This window comes from Chelonoidis abingdonii, chromosome 1, assembly GCF_003597395.2.
Source record: "Chelonoidis abingdonii isolate Lonesome George chromosome 1, CheloAbing_2.0, whole genome shotgun sequence".
Taxonomy (NCBI): Eukaryota; Metazoa; Chordata; order Testudines; family Testudinidae; genus Chelonoidis; species Chelonoidis abingdonii.
Genome location: NC_133769.1, coordinates 30,509,749 through 30,529,855, shown reverse-complemented (window position 1 = coordinate 30,529,855; position 20,107 = coordinate 30,509,749). Strand labels below are relative to the sequence as shown.

At 41.1% G+C, this 20,107-nt stretch overlaps 1 protein-coding gene and 2 long non-coding RNA genes across 8 annotated transcripts; 1 reads left to right on the top strand and 2 right to left on the bottom strand.

The window, feature by feature from the left end:
* Positions 1–1,796: 1,796 nt before the first annotated feature.
* Positions 1,797–4,150, bottom strand: LOC142046721 (uncharacterized). Its single transcript, XR_012655692.1, has 2 exons — positions 3,817–4,150; positions 1,797–3,557 (listed from the first exon to the last, which is right to left on the bottom strand). It is a non-coding gene; the product is annotated as an uncharacterized LOC142046721 (long non-coding RNA).
* A 2,048-nt stretch (positions 4,151–6,198) lies between these two features.
* CBLL1 (Cbl proto-oncogene like 1) lies at positions 6,199–19,559 on the bottom strand. 6 transcript variants are annotated; one of them, XM_032803982.2, is made up of 6 exons: positions 19,465–19,559; positions 12,886–13,053; positions 12,373–12,473; positions 12,000–12,083; positions 9,084–9,157; positions 6,199–7,711 (listed from the first exon to the last, which is right to left on the bottom strand). In XM_032803982.2, the coding sequence occupies exons 1-6, from the start codon at positions 19,475–19,477 to the stop codon at positions 6,670–6,672; spliced, it is 1,482 nt and encodes a 493-aa protein (XP_032659873.1). In that variant the 5' UTR covers positions 19,478–19,559; the 3' UTR covers positions 6,199–6,669. The 6 variants fall into 6 exon arrangements, with proteins under 6 accessions (XP_032659873.1, XP_032659874.1, XP_032659877.1 ...); XM_032803983.2 differs by having other exon boundaries at positions 12,373–12,470; XM_032803986.2 differs by lacking the exon at positions 19,465–19,559 and adding an exon at positions 17,024–17,423.
* Positions 9,169–11,562, top strand: LOC142046722 (uncharacterized). Its single transcript, XR_012655693.1, has 2 exons — positions 9,169–10,225; positions 11,069–11,562. It is a non-coding gene; the product is annotated as an uncharacterized LOC142046722 (long non-coding RNA).
* Positions 19,560–20,107: the final 548 nt, after the last annotated feature.

The window sequence follows — 20,107 nt, the reverse complement described above, 5'->3', positions numbered from 1 at the left end:
CCAGCTTGATTTTCAAGTTCCAGGCTAAATTTGCAGGGCAAGCAGAAAGGGAGAAAACATCTTCTTATTTGTAAACTGAGCAGATTGGACTTGGGAGTGTGCGAGAGAAACTTTAAACTACATGAGAGCTACAATTGTGATGGAGATTAGAAACCTAAAGAGAAAATTTTTACACTTTTCAGAACAGAACTGCACTTTAAATTGAAAAATTAAATTATGCAAACATGTTGCTGCTGCTGATTATTTTATTACATTAGTGCCTAGAGGCCTCCACCAAGATCAGGCCTGCTTTGCAGTTGCCACTGTACACACACTTAGTAACAGATAATCCTTGCCCAAAGAGTTTGCAATCTAAGGCTCTGATTCAGAAAAGCATCCCTATTCAGGAAAACATTTAAGCACACATAAGCATATTCTTAAAGTTAAGTGCTTTTCTGAATTTCAGCCTAAACAGACCAAGGAATTATTATCCCCATTTAACACAGAGAGCTGAGTCATGGAGAGATTAAGCGACTTGCCCAAGGTCACTCTAGAAGATCACAATGATCCCTTCTGGCTTTGTAATCAATAGTATAACTAAAGGTCACACAACAAGCTAGTGGCAGAGCCAGGAATTGAGTCCAGATATTTAGAGTCTCACTCCAGACATTAACCACAAGACCACTCAACCCTTACAGCCATCTTGACTGATCTTACATCCCAAAGAATGACAGGTAGTAATGTGGTATGAAAAGTGACATGCCAAAGAATATTTTTCGATTGTAGTCTTCTGGTCAAGGACTGCCTGATACTGAGATTGACAGAGTGAGACAGGTACCTAGAAGTCACCTACTACAGGACAGGCCCAACAAGGAAAATAACAGACCACCACTAGCCATCATGTACAGCCTCCAGTTAAAACCTCTCCAGCACATCAACGATCTACAACGAATCCCTATAACAAACCCCATTGCCTACTCTGTCCCCATATCTACTCTAGCAACACCATCAGATGACCCAACCACATGAGCCACACCATCAGGGACTCATTCACCTGCACACTTACTAATGTGATATATGCCATCATGTACCAGCAATGCCCCTCTGCCATGTACATTGGCCAAACTGGACAGTCTCTCTGCAAAAGAATAAATGGACACAAGTCAGACATCAGGAATGGTAACATACAAAAGCCAAAAGGAGAACACTTCAATCTCCCTGGATAGTCTATAAACAAACACCTGAAGCCTGTATTTGAAAAGAGAAACTGCAGAACTCAAATCCATTTGCAAGTTTAACACCATTAATTTGGGCTTGAATAGGGACTGGGAGTGGCTGGCTCACTACAAAAGCAACTCTCCTTCTCTTGGTATTGACACCTCCTCATCAGTTATTGGGAGTGGACCACATTCAACCTGACTGAATTGGCCCTATCAGCACTGGTTCTCCACTTGTAAGGTAACTCCCTTCTCCTCATGTGTCAGTATAATGCCTGCATCTGTAATTTTTACTCCATGCATCTGAAGAAGTGGGCTTTTTACCCTCAAAATCTTATGCCCAAATAAATCTGTTAGTCTTTAAGGTGCCACCTGACTCCTCGTCATTTTTGCTGATACTGAGAGTATGAAAGTGCTTAGCAAAACTGGGCTCCAATCCATGTTGATGCTATTAGCATAAAACCAAACAAATAAAATTACATTCAAAATGGAATTAATACCCATGAGTTTTGGGGAGGTAGTAAGATACAATTCACTATTTCCAAAGCTGTGTTTTTGGTGACTAACTTATTATTTTAAGAACAAAATTGGAGCACTAAGCCCCACAATTTTCATTTATTGTTCCCAAATAATCAAAGCTAATGCATTATTTCAACCCCAATTTTGCTATAAACAAAATAGCCTAAAAGCACAAAATGTATATAATTTACCTGCAAAATCAGTTATCAGTGTAACATTACTAGACAGATGATTAATACCAACTGAGCAAGAATTGTTTTAACCCCTAGAATAACTAAATCTGCCAAAATGGAAATGCAATTCATATAACCCTTTAATTTCCTAATCTGACAGAGATCAAATAAAAATGAACTCAAGACTTGCACAGTACATTGTACACTGCATTTTTCCTGACAATGTAATACATTTAGAAACTTGGAAGTTCAAATCATATTTCCCATGCATTAAATACTCATGTGAGATTATACTCCATTGCTCTTCCTTTGATGGGACATTGTACCTATTCTGCCATCAAGATGTGTCCAAAGTGAAAGAGACAGCTAAACAACTTACTTGAGAATTAGCACAAAACCAGACACAATCCATGAATTTTACCCATGGATATAAGTAAATATAGAAAGTTAACTAGATACAAACACATGTTGCTGAATTTGTGCTTTGGAAGGACCAGAAGTATGCACCAGAGAACAGAAACACAGTTTCCCGTATTGCTACATTTGTAAATAATCAAGTAATGCAAAACAAATCACTAGTACTTCCTCTTCTGCATTTGTCAGAATGAACTTGTTACCTCTAAAAGCAATATAATGAAAGATGCAGAAATACTGTGTATTGGATTGGTCTCTGCCATAGTTAGAATTCCCAAGACAGTTATAACAGTGGCAATCACTTTTTTTTTTTTAAAAAAAGATAACTTTATAACGTACATGCACAGAGTGAGCTTTAGAGCATACACCCTAACTAAGAGTGAAGAACTCACTCATACATTCAGCCTGATTCTGTGCTATTGCCACAAATCCTTCAGGCAAATAAAACACACAATTATAAGAAGGGGTTAAGATTTTCAAAGCTGACTAAAGGAAGTGGGTCCAAATTTCTCAGACAATTCAAAATATCATCCCAAGCCTTTTACCAATTAAAAGGATTTATCTGAGCCATTTAACAGTTTGGAAGTCTCATTCTCCTCAGTCTAAATGACTGGCACACTAGCACTTCTATTTGCCTATATGTAATTATAGAGTTTCAGAATGGCTAATAAAAAGTATAATATAGTCAAAAAGAGTTTTGTTGAAAACATGAGCTATTTTTGAATGGCAGCAACATATTGTGAATGAATGGAGCACATACGATCTTATGGGCCATTTGTTATTCAGAATCAAACTAAACCATTAATCACCTCGATAATGGTATCTTTACAAGGAAACAGTACCTATTTCATTCAAGCCAAGAATCTCAAGAATTCACAGGGTAAGAAGCACTTGTCACTATGACTGACTGTGAAGTGTACCATGTACACAAGTTTTTAATTGACAACTGGCACTTCTGAGTTTAGTATTGGAAGCAACAGTTTTTCTGAAAAGTTCCTTTGAGTAACCCTGGGCTCCCACCACTGCAATTAAACTGCAAATCTGTTTCTTCTGGAAACATGTAAAAAATGACCGTCTCAGTTTTTCTCTGTTACATTGGTGTACTCTTGATTTACAGGGTGTAAATACATGAGCAGATTTTGGCCAAGCACTCACTTGAGGAACACACAAGGGGTGTTGTGTAAGAATGATTTCCGCTTACGTGAGGGCCATTTACTGAAAAATGCAGCCTCCAGCATAAAGACCTAGGGTATGGCTACACTCACACTTTACAGCGCTGCAACTTTCGCGCCCAGGGGTGTGAAAAAACACCTCCCTGAGCGCCGCAAGATACAGCGCTGTAAAGCGTCAGTGTAATCAGGGCGGCAGCACTGGGAGCGCGGCTCCCAGCGCTGCACGCTACACCTGTAAAGGATGTGGTTTACATGCAGCGCTGGGAGAGCTGTCTCCCAGCGCTGCTGCTCCGACCACACTCGCTTTGAAATTCCAAGTGTAGCCATACCCCTAGATTCCACTTCCATTAGTCAATGGAAAGACTCACTGATGTAACCCTAAGCTCTGAAATGCCAATTTTCTCGACTTTTCAAAGGAAGTACATTTCATGTTTTATTCAAGGTGATGTGCTTGTGAGCTGCCCTTAAATATTCAATAAAACAGCCTGACCACTGTAATAGCAATCAACAAGAGTATTTTACCAGTGATTTAAAGGAAAACAAGTCAGTATGGTACAAATCCATGATCTTAAGGCTAAAGCGTCTGTGACCCAAATCTTTTATCAGTTTCAATGAGCATTGAATAGGGCCCCAAAATAAACGCTATCTAGATCATTCCTAAAACTAGGCCCATAATGGAAATTGCTGCTGAACATTTGTGAAGCCCACTAAATTACAAGTTTGCCACAACTTCAATAGACAGCACATTATCTATGGTTAGTCCGTCAAAGAGAAGCAAGTTCTGAGCAAGACTTGGCTCTCTACTGAATACAAACTTTAATAGTAACGTACTCATTAGATTTGTTATCCTTATGCATCTAGAATTATAAACGTCAGTCTATATATAATGAAGCCTGCACTCAGAACCACCTAAACCAATAAAAATATTAAATAGTTGTCTAGTATAGGCTGGTCTTTAATAAGAGGCCAAATAAAATTCCTTAAGAAACTTTCGAAAGACGAGTGCTCCCCTAAGACAGGGGAATTACCCTATTTGATAGGTTCCTCTGTGTATACAGTAAAATCTGCTTTAAGATATTAGCTTGTGAGTGATTTGATAATGAACAAAAATATTCTGTAACACGAGGGGGTACTTTTAAATTACCTTACATATTTATTAACCACAAAACAAAACATCCCCTTATTGAGTCAGTCATTCTTCCCTCCCTCCCCTCACACTCAAATGGTAAAGTTTCAACTAACTCTATAGTATAACAACTTGCATCTTTCTTCCTAGGACGTCAAAGCATTTAACAATGGTGGGTATTGTTCCTATTTTGCAGATAGGGAAACTGAGGCAAAGAAGCCTGATTTTTTTTTTTTTTTTTTGAAGTTAGTCACATTACAACTGCATAGACAACTGGACAATTAGACACATAATAGCTATTTGTGCAAAATAAGTATTTGATTTTCACACCCATTTATGGAGTTTGCATGCACCTAAACTCAAAACTCAGGTCCTACGTGATTTGCCCAGCTTCACCCAGCAAATCAATGGCAGATTCAGGAACAGAACACAAACCTAACAGAGTCCTCGCCCTGACTGCCAGACACTCATTTTATATGCAAAATTATGAAGTTTGGAATGTTCTGCCATCACATGCTCTGACAGGCGCAATGCTAACAACTCATATTAGGTGAGAGGCAAAAACAGAACTTACGGAAGTAAATGAATTAAGCCTTTGAGAAAAATTCCAGTAAACAGATGGTTTCCTACATTGTTTTAGAGGCACAATGTGAGACTAGATACCTAGGTCAAAAACAGATTGTTACCTCTAAACTCCCTTAATTTTAAATGTTTATTTTTCAACACTAATGTAAAAAGTAAACACTCTGCTTGGACAATGAGAGCAGTGTAAACAGTTTCATTCTCTGGCTCTCCTGCACTAACGCAACTAGTGTTAAATAGGATAATTTATTTCTTACACCTGTTTCCAATGGATAAAAAAAAAGTTTTACAAAACCTAAATTTTGGGCCTAAAGGGACCTGACAGTGTGTCGAATCTATTTAAGACCATGGTTAAAACATATTATTAAATCCTGTAAACCACTAGCCACCTCATCAAATCTGGCAATAACATTTGACATGATTTATATATATGTATTTTTAATCTGCATAAGAGATGTCAGATCCCTAACTCCAGGTTATCAAAGTGAAATACTTTCCTACTCTACATTACCCTTTATACAGAAAAAGAAAAAACCAAGTCCCAAAAAATCATATTCCTTCATATCATGTGGTGAGTCAGTAAATGGCACCTTTTATGTGAAGCCATCCATTGAGTAAATGCACAAGACATGAATTCAGCACCAGTAGGAAGTGTATGAGATCTCATGTTAACCAGAATTTTCCAAACAAGAAGGGAGCTCAGATTTTAAAATGTTAAGACAACACGGCTTCATGTCATCATCAAAACTGTGCCTTTCATGTACCATTCACTCTGTGCTCCCAAAGTTGCCTCAAAATTTAAAAATCTGTATGAATTGCAAGATTCTGCACTTCAGATTTACAGCTCCTTAAACTTGGATCAGACTTTACTACAAACAATGTTACTGCAAAAGGTAAACTTGAATGTCTCTTACACCGCACATCTTATGATGCCAGATGGGAAAGTATTAGTGTCAAAACACGAAATGTTTCTTCAGTAATTGTGTCTGTGCTCAAATTCACATAAAAACCCAGCATTTTTACAACCATGTTTAAATTTAATTATTGTACACAGGTTAACAAAGAAGTATCACAAGTAAAACTAAACATTGGACTTAACAAAAACAATAGAGTGGTACAATGGGTGTTCAATTTTTCAGGAAATACTATTACAAATGACCATCTCTCAGAGAGTTTAACCTCACTAGGGACACAAATTCTGTTAAAAATGTAGCTGTTATCTACTGAGCCACTTATCTTAGCACTACAGTATATCTGAAGTCGGAGTCCTAAGCTCAAGGTATTTAAAAAAAAAAAAAGTCAAGAGTCAAGTCCCCAAAGCGTGTTGTTAGTCACAACCATTGTATTTCTTTGAAGGGGGGCAGGGAGGAGGAAGAGAGGAGGAGAAAGAGGGGGAAAAAGAGACCCCCCCAAAACAGATTCATTAAAAGGCTGCTGTATATAGTTTATCCTTCCCATAGCATACTCAGTTCAAATTACTGTTAATATCATTGGTAGTATGGTCTATATCTGGTTTGATCTGGGTGATGTGGTCCAGGAAGTGGGGCTTGAGAAGGTGGGCCTTGCATTCTTGGGGGTGGAGGAGGCCCTCTTGGAGCTGGCCACATTCCAGGACTCATTCCCCCAGGCTGTGTAAAAGGAGGGCTGAGAGTTCCTTGATCTTCACTGAACTGCGGCAAAGAGTTAGGATTATAGTGATGGGGAGGGGGTGCATTTACATTTACTGGTGGGCCACCATGTTGAGGAGGGGGAGGTCCTGGAGGAGGGTGATTCATATATGGTGGCATTTGGGCAATTATGTGTCCAGGGGGAGGGGTTATTGGTGGTGGAGCAGAGGTCATCGGTGGTGGTGGAGCTTGGCTATAAACCATATGAGGAGTACCTGCTCCCTGGGGAGGATGTTGCATTGGATGGCTTATTGGTGGTGGCGGTGGCGGGGGTGGTGCATAATGTTGCTGTGGAGGCATAATATGATGAGGATGGGATACCACTGGTTGACCCTGATATTCAGGATGATGATGAGCAGGTGCTGGGGCTGGTGGAGGTGGTTCTCGAGCACCTGAATTTGAATCATCCTGAATAGGGACAGTTATTAAATTGCTGTGTTTTCTTGTGGAAATACGAAATGTATCCTGACTGACCGAGCGTGGTGGTGGTGGAGCCATTGACATCTCTGCTGGGGGTGCACGAATGTCCTCGTGCGGTTGGTTGTAATGCTCGTGTTGCACATGCTGTAAAGGAGGTGGTGGCATCATGAGGTGCTGCTTTGGTGGAATATGGCTCATATGATGCTTATCAGGTGGCATTATGAAACGCTCAGGAATTTCAGCAGGAGGCGGGGCAATAGGAGGATGTACAGGTTCAAGTGGAGGACGGGTAACAGGTTTTCCAGCTCTCATATGACGATGGTTGATGTGAGCCTGTAAGTCTCTCTGAGACAAATATGTTCTCTTGCACCCTTGAACAATGCTACACATGAAGAGAGACCCCCGCACACATTGCTCAATTCGCTGCACAGGATCATTACAGCTAAATTAGAAAAAAAGATTGGTTTATTATCATCACCAACAGCTTTGAATCTAGAAATATTTACACTAAACAATCATTCCACAATTCTACATATTAGAAATGGCATTTCTTAGTGCCAACACAACATGAAAGGCTTGTATTTCCTTAATTCAAATTAAATTACAATATTTCAAAATTAGACATTCTCCTATAGCAGCACAGTTACAAAATACATCAACATTTCCTGAGAAGTTTAGAAATTACATCCCATAATCTGTATCATAATCGAAAATGTGTCAAACAGCACAAAAGAGAAGGGGTTCTTGAGATTAGGGACACAATTAGTAAGTGGAGTCTTAATTACCAGTGAACTGTCATTTGCTTTATTGCAGGTAATAAGGGGAAGACTGAGCACATATGTCAACTACTTATTTAAAATATCTTCTATTTACCATTTAAATTAGAGCTGTCAATTAATCAGTTAATTTACAAGATTAAATCAAAAAAATTGCAATTAATTGCAGTTTTAATTCCACTGTTAAACAACAGAATACCAATTGAAAGTTATCAAATATTTTTACACATTTTCAAATATATTGATTTCAATTACAACAGCATACAAAATTGACAGTGCTCACTTTATGATTTTTATTGCCATTTTTACAGTGCTAATATTTGTAAACAAAAGAAATGGTATTTTTCAATTCACCTCATACACAATAAAGATTGCACTACAGCACTTGTAAGTGCAACTTACAAATGTTGATTTTTTTTGTTATATAACTGCACTCAAAACCAAAACAATGTAAAACTTTAGAGCCTACAAGAAGTAGGACTGAGTGGACTTGTAGTTTTACATTTTTTTTTATATGCAGGTTTTTTTGTATATAAAATTCTACATTTGCAAGTTCAACTTTCATGATAAAGAGACAGCACTACTGTACTTGTATTAGGTGAATGAAAAATACAATTTCTTCTCTTTTTTACAGTGCTAATATTTGTAATAAAAAATAATGTAAAATGAGCACTGTACAGTTTGTATTCTGTGTTGTAACTGAAATCAGTATTTGTGTTTTCTACATTTTCAAATATTTAAATAAATGGTTTTCTGTTTTTTTTTATTGTGAGATTAATCGTGATTTTTTTTTAACTGCTTGACAGCCCTAATTTAAACACCAACAGTTAAATTGAATCTCTCAGTATCTGGACAATGTAGTGTCAAACTACAACCCCTCTAGTGCAGCAAAAGCATTCTTTGCTTCTTCCTATTGAGCTGTTTTCCCACCAAACAAAAATTATGTACATTAACTAAGACATATGTGAGAATAAGCAGTTTAAATTATTCTAGTATATTCTCCTTTTTTAATAAGGAAACAATCACTAGTGAACTTACCCTGGGCACATCTTGTCACCCTTCTTCTCATGTAATATAGCACAGTCATAGCAGAAAACATGCTTGCAAGGTATCTAGAGACATACAAACAATCGCTTCATTAAACCATTATATGTAAACCAGTATGTAATTTATAGAATGTATTTTTAAATAAGTTTTGATACATTCCTCCCTCATGAACATGCTCTCTCATTCTGTATCTTCCTGAAAATAAAATTCTGACATTTAAGCTGTCTGTGAAATGCATGCTGGGAAATGGACAAGATACAGCTACATGTAACAAAATATGCAGTACCTTTAATGGGACACTTTCAAAAATAGCTTGAAAAAGGTAAATTCCATTAAAAAGAAAAATGCAAAACATATTGGCAAAACTTTAAATAAAAGAATACACATACACCACAAGCTCTTCCTATAGCAGTGAGGCAAGCCCTTCATGGAAACTACAGCCATATATTTCAGCTGTCCCTGCTACTGGGACTTAGTAACACCAGTACTTCATGCTTTAGCAACTGGTAGTCTAGGCTTCCCCTCGCTAATCAGTCCTTTTAGCAGGACTCAGTGCACTGCTTCTGCCAATCTCCCATGTAACTGTGCACACATTAACTTGGATGGAGCTTGCATTTCTCCAAATCAAGTTGAAAATTTCCATCCTGGCAGAAGGAATAGTTCAAGTTCTGTGACAGGTCAGCAAAGGCACAACTGAACAGGACACAGTGGCTTTAACAGCCAGTGTCCAAGGTCCATGTCTCACTAACTGGTACAGTTCTCCAAATAGACTGGTATTCACCCATGTTTTAACATAAAGAAGAGACTACACAGCAGAGTTTGATTCACAAGGCAGCCTGTAAAGTTCCTAACTGGGAGATCTGAGCCTTGGCATTAAAACTGAGACTTCATCTGTACTACAACTATAAATGATTCAAGGAATCAAGTTACCACATTGTTCTTCCCAAGCTAGTAAAAACATGGTTCAAATATGTAGCGTAGGTGTTTTTAATAGTTCCCACAGTCAAATTAAAATCTGGACAATCCATTTACATTACAGAGACATAGTCAGGGCCAGCCTGCACAACTTTTAAACAGTCAAAGGACAAAGTGGTGTAACAATTCCTCCTGACTTGGTCATAACCATAGTATAGGTGTCATAAACAGATAGCTAAGGGTTAACAAAGGGAACCAAACACCTGACCAGAGGACCAATCAGGAAACAAGATTTTTAAAATCTCAAAGGGGGGAAGTTTTGGATGTGTGTTCTTTGTCTCGTCTCTGTTGCTCTCTCGGCTCTGAGAGTGATCTCTCTATCTCCAGGCTTTCTAATCTTCTGTTTCCAAGTGTAAGTACAAAGGTAGAAGACAATAGGCTTATATTGTTTTTTGTATTTACATGTGTGTAGTTTGCTGGAATGTTTAAATTGTATTTCTTTTTGGATAAGTCTGTTTATTCATTTTGTTTTCTTTTAAGCCAATGACCCTGTATATTGTCACCTTGATACAGAGACCATTTTTATGTCTTTTTCTTTCTTTTTATATAAAGCTTTCTTTTTAAGACCTGTTTGATTTTTTTTCTCTGGTTAAGGCTAATGAACGAAGGGAGGGGGAAATCTCTTTGTGTTAGAGTTACTAAGCTTGAATTTGTATAGCCTCTGGGTGAGGGGGGAGAGACACTTGATCTCTCGGTGTTTGTGTTTCAAGGAATTGAAGCAGGGTAATCTCCTAGAGTACCCAGGGCGGGAAGATCTGGGAGGAGGTAAAGAGGGGGAAGGGAAGTGGGTTATTTCCCTTTGTTGTGAGACTCAGGGCATCTGAGTCTTGGGGTGCCCCAGGGAAGGTTTTGGGGAGACCAGAGTGAGCCAGACACTGGAATTTCTGGCTGGTGGCAGCACTATCAGATCTAAGCTGGTAATTAAGCTTGAAGGTTTCATGCAGGCACCCACATTTTGGACGCTAAGGTTCAGAATTGGGACTTATGCTATATGACGATAGGCAAAACCTAATGAATCAAAACTACATTCCTGAAATGCTTTTCAACATGCCACAGATGCTACAGGAAGCAGGTGAGTAAGAGGAAAGATTACAATTTAATGCAACACAAATGATTCACTGTCTACAAAACTTAAAAAATAAAATTAAAAAAATGCATCTTAATAATAAAAGTTGGTTGTCCTGTATTAGAATGATAAAGGTTAGTGACTCAAAATGTAATGCTAATTTTTAAGAATTAAGCCACTAAGTCAGATCCCTTAGCATCTATTAACCTGTAGTCAATATTTTAAATTTTATTCTTTGCATTCTGTTATTTCACTGTTTTAAAGGGCCATAGAAATCATTAATGTCTAGTATTTACTAACTCAGTTAAAGTCTTCAAGTAAGATACAATGCTTAGCTTAAAAAAAGAAGTTGCTTTAAAGCTAAATGGGCCTATTCTGCTTTCACTGAAGTCAAGAGATATTTTTAAATTGACTACAATGGCAGCAGGATCAAGCATCACGTCAGCCACTTTTCCAAAGTTATTCTATCCCTTAATTAAGCAGCAGAAGATATCTGCAACAAGAACAGTTGGGAGTTCTTGTACAAATTGAGGCCTTGGTTTTATACTGAGATGCATTGGGATATACCCTTTTGCTCATGCAGAGCCCCCTTGAAGTCAATGAGCTCTGCATAGAACAGATATACATCTGTGTGCATCTCAATGCAAGATCAGGGCCTAACTTTATTATAAAGTTACTTTGTGGGAAGCTGACACTCCTATTCAAAAAAAAAAAAAAAGTTAAGTAGCTGTCATGCATGATGTTACACTTTCACCAGCTAACTACCCATATGCAAATAGGAACACTTAGAACTTTTCCAAAAACAGGTATAGACTTCATGTTAGTTCACAGTAGGGTAGCTTTTCCATCAGCACAGCTCTACTCACCATGCGCCCATACAATTTGATGGGCAATCCACACTTGTCACAGAAATGGACTGGTGTATCATCCTTTTCTCCGAGCAAATTTATCTGTCAAAATAGCATTCATTAGGGCTCTCTGTTTTATTAGGTTATTACCAATATGCTTGAAAGTTCGCAAATATTTCATAAGGAACAGAGAACTACATACAATCTGAGAAACACAGCACAGAATATATTTCAGGAAGTCAAAAAGCAGTGGTAGTGCTTATTTTTTATTGGATTTCTCTAAAGATAAGTAGGGTGCTCTGCACTCTAAGAACAGTAAGAATTAGCTGACACCCTATGATTTCAAATGTAATGTACAGTATCGTCAGAACTATTGCATTCATGAGTGTACCTTAAAGTCCCAAAATATGTGTCCGGGGAATCTTCTTGGATTCCCAAACTTGTCAGCTCCTTTGCACTCATATCGCTCCTCTTCATTATAATCAAATTCTTCTGGGGGAAAATGGGAGGGGAGAAAGAAATAACAAAAAACGCTTCTAGTACATACCATAATTTTTCTAATTGACCCAAGTTGCTATTAAAAACACATGTAATTCTACATTACAATCACCAAGAAATGCTACAGCATTTCCAATGTCTGCAGCCTGGCTTAAATCCATTCTGCAAGGAAAAGTAACAGAAATCGTGCTACGCTCTGAAGACAGACCATTTATTTTTTTTATACTGCAGCAGCACCTAGAGGCCTCTATCAGGTATTCTTCTAAGTTTGGACAGCATCTAACATGCTAGTTCTACAATACTGAATAGGGCCCCCCCCACCCCCACCCCCCAAGTACCACTGCAGTATAAATAATAAAGTAATACTCTCTCTTTCTATGGCATTAAACTATTTAAATTAGTTTACCTTCATCACCAGCCTGTGCCTTTGAAGGCATCCTGTTCATAATTCTTGGAGCACGTGGTGCAGGTTTGGTTTTGTTGGGCTGTTTGGAGATGAGCTTTATAGGGATTCGTCTGCGAACATCAAGACCACCCAATGATCCAGAACTATTAGTGCCTTGCAAATCATTGTCTGTACAAGAGAAAAATGTGTTTACTGTCATTTTCCACTTATTTTATGCATTCGTTTCTGAAAGGGTTAAATATTAGCAGAGACATTTTAAGGAAAACACTGATTTTATTAAAGCTAGTTTCAGATTTCATTTACTCTACCAGAATTTACTTGTTTGGAAGAAAAAAAAAAAAAAAATCTTAATCTACTGCTCACTTGGTGCCTTCAAACTGTCAGGTCATGCCAATGGTATTGGTCATAAATGCAATTATGCAGTAATATGACATTTATAATGAAGTCAATTTAGGAGTGAATCAGTCTGTCTCTCTCTCTCAAATTGTAACTTCTTTGTGGCAGAGACTGTCTTTTTATTGTGTGTTTGTACAGCATCTTGCACAGTAGTACCCTAATTCATGATTAGGGCTCCTTGGAATAACCACTGTACAACTAATGAACAACATGGATCTTCCCTCAGGAATGGTTTGGCATATGCTGTTTGCAAGGGAAACCAAAAGACAAACATTCTGTTTATGATCTTGGGCAAGATAAAAGAACAGCTGAGATGAGGCTCGATTAATTAAAGAAGGGTACTATTATTAATGCAAATCAACAATCATTTACAGAAAACAGACCTTATCAAACTAACTTAGTGTCTTTTATTTATGAGATTACAAATTTGGTTAATAAAGGTAATAGTGTTGATGTAATATACTTAGACTTCTGTAAAGCATTTCACTTGGTATCACATGACATTTTGATTAAAATCTAGACCAATATAAAATTAACATGGTACATATTAAATGGATTAAAACGGATAGGCCTCAAAATGTAACTGTAAATGGGGAAATCGCCATTGAGCACGTGTGTTTCTAGTAGGGTCCCACAGAGACTGGCTCTTGGCCCTATGATATTTAACATTTTTATCAATGACCTGAAAGAAAATAAAATCACTGATAAAGTTTGCAGATGACACAAAAATTGGGGGAATGGTAAATAATACAGAGGGTAGGTCACTGATTCAGAGCAATGTGGATCGCTTAGTAAGGTGGGCACAAGCAAACAATATGTGTTTTAATATGGCTAAAGGTAAATGTATACACCTAGGAACAAAAAAATGTAGGTCATACTTACAGAATGGGGAACTCTATCCTGGGAAGTAGTGATTGAAAAAGATTTGGAGGTTATAGTGGATAATCAGCTGAATGTGAATTCCCAATGTGATGCTGTGGCCAAAAAAACTAATGTGATCCTGGGGTGCATAAACAGGGGAATCTTGAGTAGGAGGCTGTTTTACCTCACTGTACTTGGTGCTGGTTAAACTGCTCCTGGAATACTGTGTCCATTTCTGGTGCCCACAATTCAAGAAGGATGTTGATAAATTGGAGAGGGTTCAGAGAAGAGGCATGAGAACGATTACAGGATTAGAAAAAATGCCTTATAGTGACAGACACAAAGAGTTCATCTATTTAGTATAACAAAAAGAGGGTTAAGGAGTGACAGTTACAGTATCTACATAGAAAAAAATATTTAATAAGGGGCTCTTCATTCTAGCAGGAATGGTATAATATGATCCAATAGATAGAAGATGAAGCTAGACCAGTGGTCACCAACCAGTCGATCGCGATCGACTGGTCGATCCTAGAAGATCTCTGGTGGTGCAGCGGGGCTGCTGCTAAGACAGGCTCCGTACCTGCCCCGTCCCCACGCCACTCCCAGAAGTGGCCAGTGCGCCCTGTGGTTCTGGGGGGAAGGGTCACCCACCACACGCTGCTCCTGCCTGCAAGCACCGCTCCTGCAGCTCCCACTAGCCGGGAACAGGGACCCGTAGCTAACGGGAGCTGCAGGGGCAATGCTTGCAGAGAGGGGCAGTGCATTGAGCCATGTGCCACCCCCCTCTCCCAGGGGCTGCAGGGGCATGTTGGTCCCTTCGGGGAGCAGCGTGGGGTCGAGGCAGGCACAGAGCCTGTCTTACCATGGCTTGCTACCTGGTGAGAGGCTGCACCTCAACCCCCAACCCTGAGCCACCACCCTGAACTTCTTCCTGCACCCCAAACCCAAGCCCTAAGCCCCCTCCCAGAGCCAGCACCCTTTACCCCCTCCTCACCCCAACACTCCTCCCCAGCCCGGAGCCCCCTCCTGCACCCAAACTCACTCCCAGAGCTCACACGCCACACCCCCTCCTACACCCCAACCCCCTGCCCTAGGCTCAGCCTAGAGCCCCTATCCACACTGCAAACTCCTCAGTCCCAGCTTAGAGCCTGCATCCCCTCCCAAACCCCTACCCCAGCCTGGTGACAGTGAGTGAGGGTGAGGGAGAGTGAGTGGGGCAGGACCTTGGGGGAAGGGGTCAGGCAGATCCTAGGTTGCCCTTAAATTCAAAAAGTGATCTTGGGCATAAAAAGATTGGAGACCATCAAGCTAGACAAATCCAGACTGGAAATAAGGCATACATTATTTGAGTGAGGGTAATTAACCATGGGAATAATTTACTACAGTCATGGTGTATTCTCCATCACTGACAATTTCCAAATGAAGATGGGATGTTTTAGTAAAAGATATGATCTGAGAATTATTTTGGGGAAGTTCTATGGCCTGTGCTATAAAGGAGGTCAGACTTGAGGACCAGAGTGATCCTTTTTGGCCTTGGACTCTATAACATCTTATTTAACACATCACTGGAACATCAGTGACCAAATATAGCAAACAGAGAACTACCAAGGCTTTACCAGCACATCTGATAACATATATATGTAAAATTAAAAGCTAATCCTCCTACACACATAGGAACAGCCATACTGGGGTCAGACCAAAGGCCCATCTAGCCCAGTATCTTGTCTTCCGACAGTGGCCAATGCCAGGTTCCCCAGAGGGGATGAACAGAACGCATAATCATCTAGTTTTCCATCCCCTGTTGCCCATTCCCATCTTCTGGCAAACAGAGGCTAGGGACACCATCCCTACCCATCCTGGCTCATAGCCACCAATGGATCTATTCTCTATGAACTTATCAGTTCTTTTTTGAACTCTGTTATAGTCTTGGCCTTCACACACACACAGCTCTTAAGAGCTGTTTTAAACCTTAAATCTCTGGTGCAAGGGAGGCAAGAGACACCTTGACACATGCCAATTCCCAAAACAATGGGCAACGACAGTGTGTAGGCAATAAACAGGGTCCTCATTACATGAAAATATTATGCATCTGTATTGCGGTAGCATCTACAAACCCTAGTGATGGATCTGAACCCCATTGTGCTAGGTGCTGTACAAACACAGACAGCCCCTGCCCCCAGCAGTTTACAATCTAAGTATAATACTTAAGTATAAGACAAGAGAAAAATATGGAGGAGTACAAAGTAGTAATGAGAGACACAGATGCAGTTTGGACTAGTGCATCACATAGGCAATATAATCAAGCTTGTGGATGTTCCTCATATTAGGAAATCGTGAATCCTTTTATAATAAAGCGTATGATGCTGCTCATATGCATTCCTGGACAGCCAACTTAAAGGAGCACTGCAATTTCAGTGCAGAGGTCAACAGGGGAAGCAATTCTGAGTTGCATGCTGAGGCACTGCAAAAAAGCTGATAGTCCCTGTCTGCAGAAAACTGATGCATCTGCACACATGGAATATAGAGATTAGATATACACTTTAGGCCATCCAGTCCATCTCATTGCTAGTGCAGATACATACAAGAAAAAGTTACATTCTGGTACTTCAAGATCAAAACCTTCTGAGAAAAGTAACAAAGATGAGTAAGGGGCTTAATTTGGCATTGTGTAATTGAATGAGGTATTTTTTGAGAGAAGAATAAAAGAATCAAGTATGTATCAGTATGGCTAAACAGAAGAAAAAGTAAGAACTGTTTAGAATGGTAGAGAATGTATTTATAATCAAGAGTAATGGGATGATACTGCAAGTTAAGTCCCCTCCATCTGAAAACCTAGCTAGCGTATGAAATACAGTATTCCAGATAAAAAGAGCATATGTACCTCCTCTCTGTACTTGCACGTGCTTTTACACGGGAAACTCTTCTGGGCAAAATAACTCTTCTGATTATTTACTGGGCAATTTACCCCATGTGCACTAACTGTGCTAACTACACAGATAATATTGCAAAGAAAAAAGAACTAAAGATCAAATATTAGAAAAACTTCCTAACAGGGAGATTAGCTGTAACCATTTCAACCACTTGGAGGATTTAAAACTAGTCCGGAAAAAACACTGAAAAAGTTACAGAAAGGAAAAAACCTATAGCGACTTCCAGGAAGTAGACCAGGGGTCGGCAACCTTTCAGCAGTGGCGTGCCGAGTCTTCATTTATTCACTCTAATTTAAGGTTTTGCGTGCCAGTAATGCATTTTAATGTTTTTAGGTCTCTTTCTATAAATCTATAATATATAACTAAACTATTGTTACATGTAAAGTAAATAAGGTTTTTAAAAATGTTTAAGCAGATTCATTTAAAATTAAATTAAAATGCAGAGCTCCCCGGACTGGTGGCCAGGACCCAGGCAGTGTGAATGCCATTGAAAATCAGCTCACGTGCCATGTTTGGCACGCATGCCATAGGCTGCTTACCCCTGAAGTAGACTGACGGATCTAATATGTCTTTTCTAGCTGTTAAATTCTATGGGCCACATTTGTCTGGTGCAATTCCACTGACTTCTGAAGTCAGTGGAGTCACACCATAAATTAATACATCTCTATGAATCTCTGAGTCTCTTGTCACAGTTCCGACCCAAATAAAAAACTACCAGAGCCCACTCAAATTCATGTAAGACAAATCTTATGCTTATGAGTTTTTATAAATTTCAATTATCAGTTGTGTTCCAACACATTTTAATTAACTGTCAGTTAGCAAACAACTGTAGCTTCTTATTCAGTCACTTGTTTCTGTATGTGATGAATAAGGCTGTGAATCTTTCACAGAGATCACAGATTCTGTGACTTTCCAGGACCTCCATGACTTCCGCAGCAGCAGCGGCTGACCCGCAGCAGCCTCTACTGCAGCAGCCCCAGGCAACTGATCCCAGGTGCTGCGCCAAAGCAGAAGTCCCGGAGGGGTGGCAGTGGAGCCACGGCTATCCTGTGGCCTGTAGGCGCAGGGCCATAGGCCATCCCATGGCAGCGGGCCGCCCAGCCCTCCACTTTTACTCAGGAGCAGCAGCAGGGCCACATGTCACCTGCCCTTCCCGAGAGCATCAGCAGGGCTCTGGGCTGCCACCCACCCCCAGATGCATTGCTCCTCCACTCCAGCAGGTTAGAGTCAATTAGCGGTATTTTTAGTAAAAGTTACCGACAGGTCACTTACCATGACTTTTTGGTTATTGCCTGTGACCTGTCCATGACTTTTACTAAAAATACCCGTGATTAAATCTTAGCCTTAGTGATGAACTCTAGGCTACATTCAAAGTAATCCCCAAACCCAAGGTATAGATACACAGCAGTTACAAAAGGTGTGCATCCAAGGAGGATTTGCAGCAACCAGGTAAAGAACAGTGTTCAATTCAGGTATTTCTATGCCAGAAACTTTGAGGACATCAACATAGCATGCTGCAAGCAGAATAAGAAAATAAAGTTTTAACCAATGCCATTATGATAAATTTTAGAAAAATCTTGATATTTTACTACTCAGACAAAACCTTGATTTTTTAATGCTCCTCTCAGGCTCACACATCCAGTAAAATGCATGGAATATGCTGCCAAAAGAGCAGCATAGTACAGTGCATATTTGAACCTGCAACCTTTATATTAGTCTGCAATCCCTACTGACTTGCCTGCTTCTTAGACCAAGGGATGAGAACCAGTTACAAAAAGTGCAGCGCATTATACAAACAGTACATACTCATAGCATAGCAGATATAGCCAGGTGTTTCCCATCCTCTGCTACCTACACACCAAGAGCCAGAGTCCCTTGCTAAGTTAGTAGAAGGTGGACCGATCCTTCAGCCCGAAACGAAGGACCTCGGCCACTGCTCTGGCAGTGACGCCTGGGCGAGTTCTGCTGCAGGACCCCCCGCCTCTACCCCAGCGCATGGCTACGCGGGCGGCGGAGGGAACCGCACAAACCACACGGCACCTAGTCTCACAGCCTACGGCTGCGCCCACGTCACTGCTCCCCCGGGCGGACAGTCACAGCGCCCTTGGGATCGGCGCATGCTCCGCGGCGGAGCCCGGTGAGACTAGAGCCCGCTCTCGGGGTGGGGGTTGGAGGGCGCGAGGGCTGCGAGGCCCGGCCCAGTCCCCTCCACCCCACACTGGGCCGGCGGCGCTGGGTTCCAGCCCGCGCTAGGCCCCGAGCGCCAGGCCGCTCCCCGGGCCCTCAACCCATGGGGGTCTCCCCGTGGCCGGCTCCCCCGGCCGCACCGCGCAGTGCCCCAGGGCGGGCCCGCCCGGGTATAAATGCGGCTTCCTCCCTCTCCCCTCCTCACCATTGTGGTCCATGATTCGGCGCGGGGCACTATGGGAGCGGAAGCCACCGCGCCGGAAGGGCGGGGCCGGAAGCACCTTGACAACGGAAGCGGAAGTTGTGCTGTCGGGGCTGTGGGGGTCTGGTCAAAGGAGAACCGACCTGAGCCGCGCGTGCCCGGGCAAAACGAATAGGTCCCGTGCAAGCTACAGTTCCCAGTGTGCACTGCGGATGGACCGGGGACTGTAGTTCCCAGCATGCTTTGCGGGCGCCACCGGCCTATGTTGGGACATTTACTCTTCGTTGAAGGCCTGTCTTGGCCCGTGGCATGCCGGGAGTTGGAGTCCCGCCGTGAATTGCTCTCCGCTGCGGCGGCGGCGGTGCAGGAGGCGTTCTGGTGGGCCGCGCGCGGGGCGGGGCGGGCTGCTGTGGGAGCCTGCGGCGCGTCCGACAAGGGCCCCGCCCGGTCGGGTGCGAGCCCTTCGGGGTCCCTCCAGTGGCTCTTTCGGGCTTTTGTCCGCAGCTGCGTGATCCAGACGCGGACTCTGGGCTCTGAGCCCTGTTAGTCTGGATCTGTAAAAGCAGCAGAGAATCCTGTGGCACCTTATAGACTAACAGACGTTTTGAAGCATGAGCTTTTGTGGGTGATGCATCTGATGAAGTGG

Coding starts and splice junctions, on each gene's coding strand:
- CBLL1 (XM_032803980.2), bottom strand. CDS start 13,084: ATGACAGTAAACACATTTTTCTCTTGTACAGACAATGATTTGCAAGGC. Junction 12,474..12,885: donor GGCACAGGCTGGTGATGAAG/GTAAACTAATTT, acceptor ATTTTCCCCCAG/AAGAATTTGATTATAATGAA. Junction 7,712..9,083: donor GGTGACAAGATGTGCCCAGG/GTAAGTTCACTA, acceptor TTTCTAATTTAG/CTGTAATGATCCTGTGCAGC.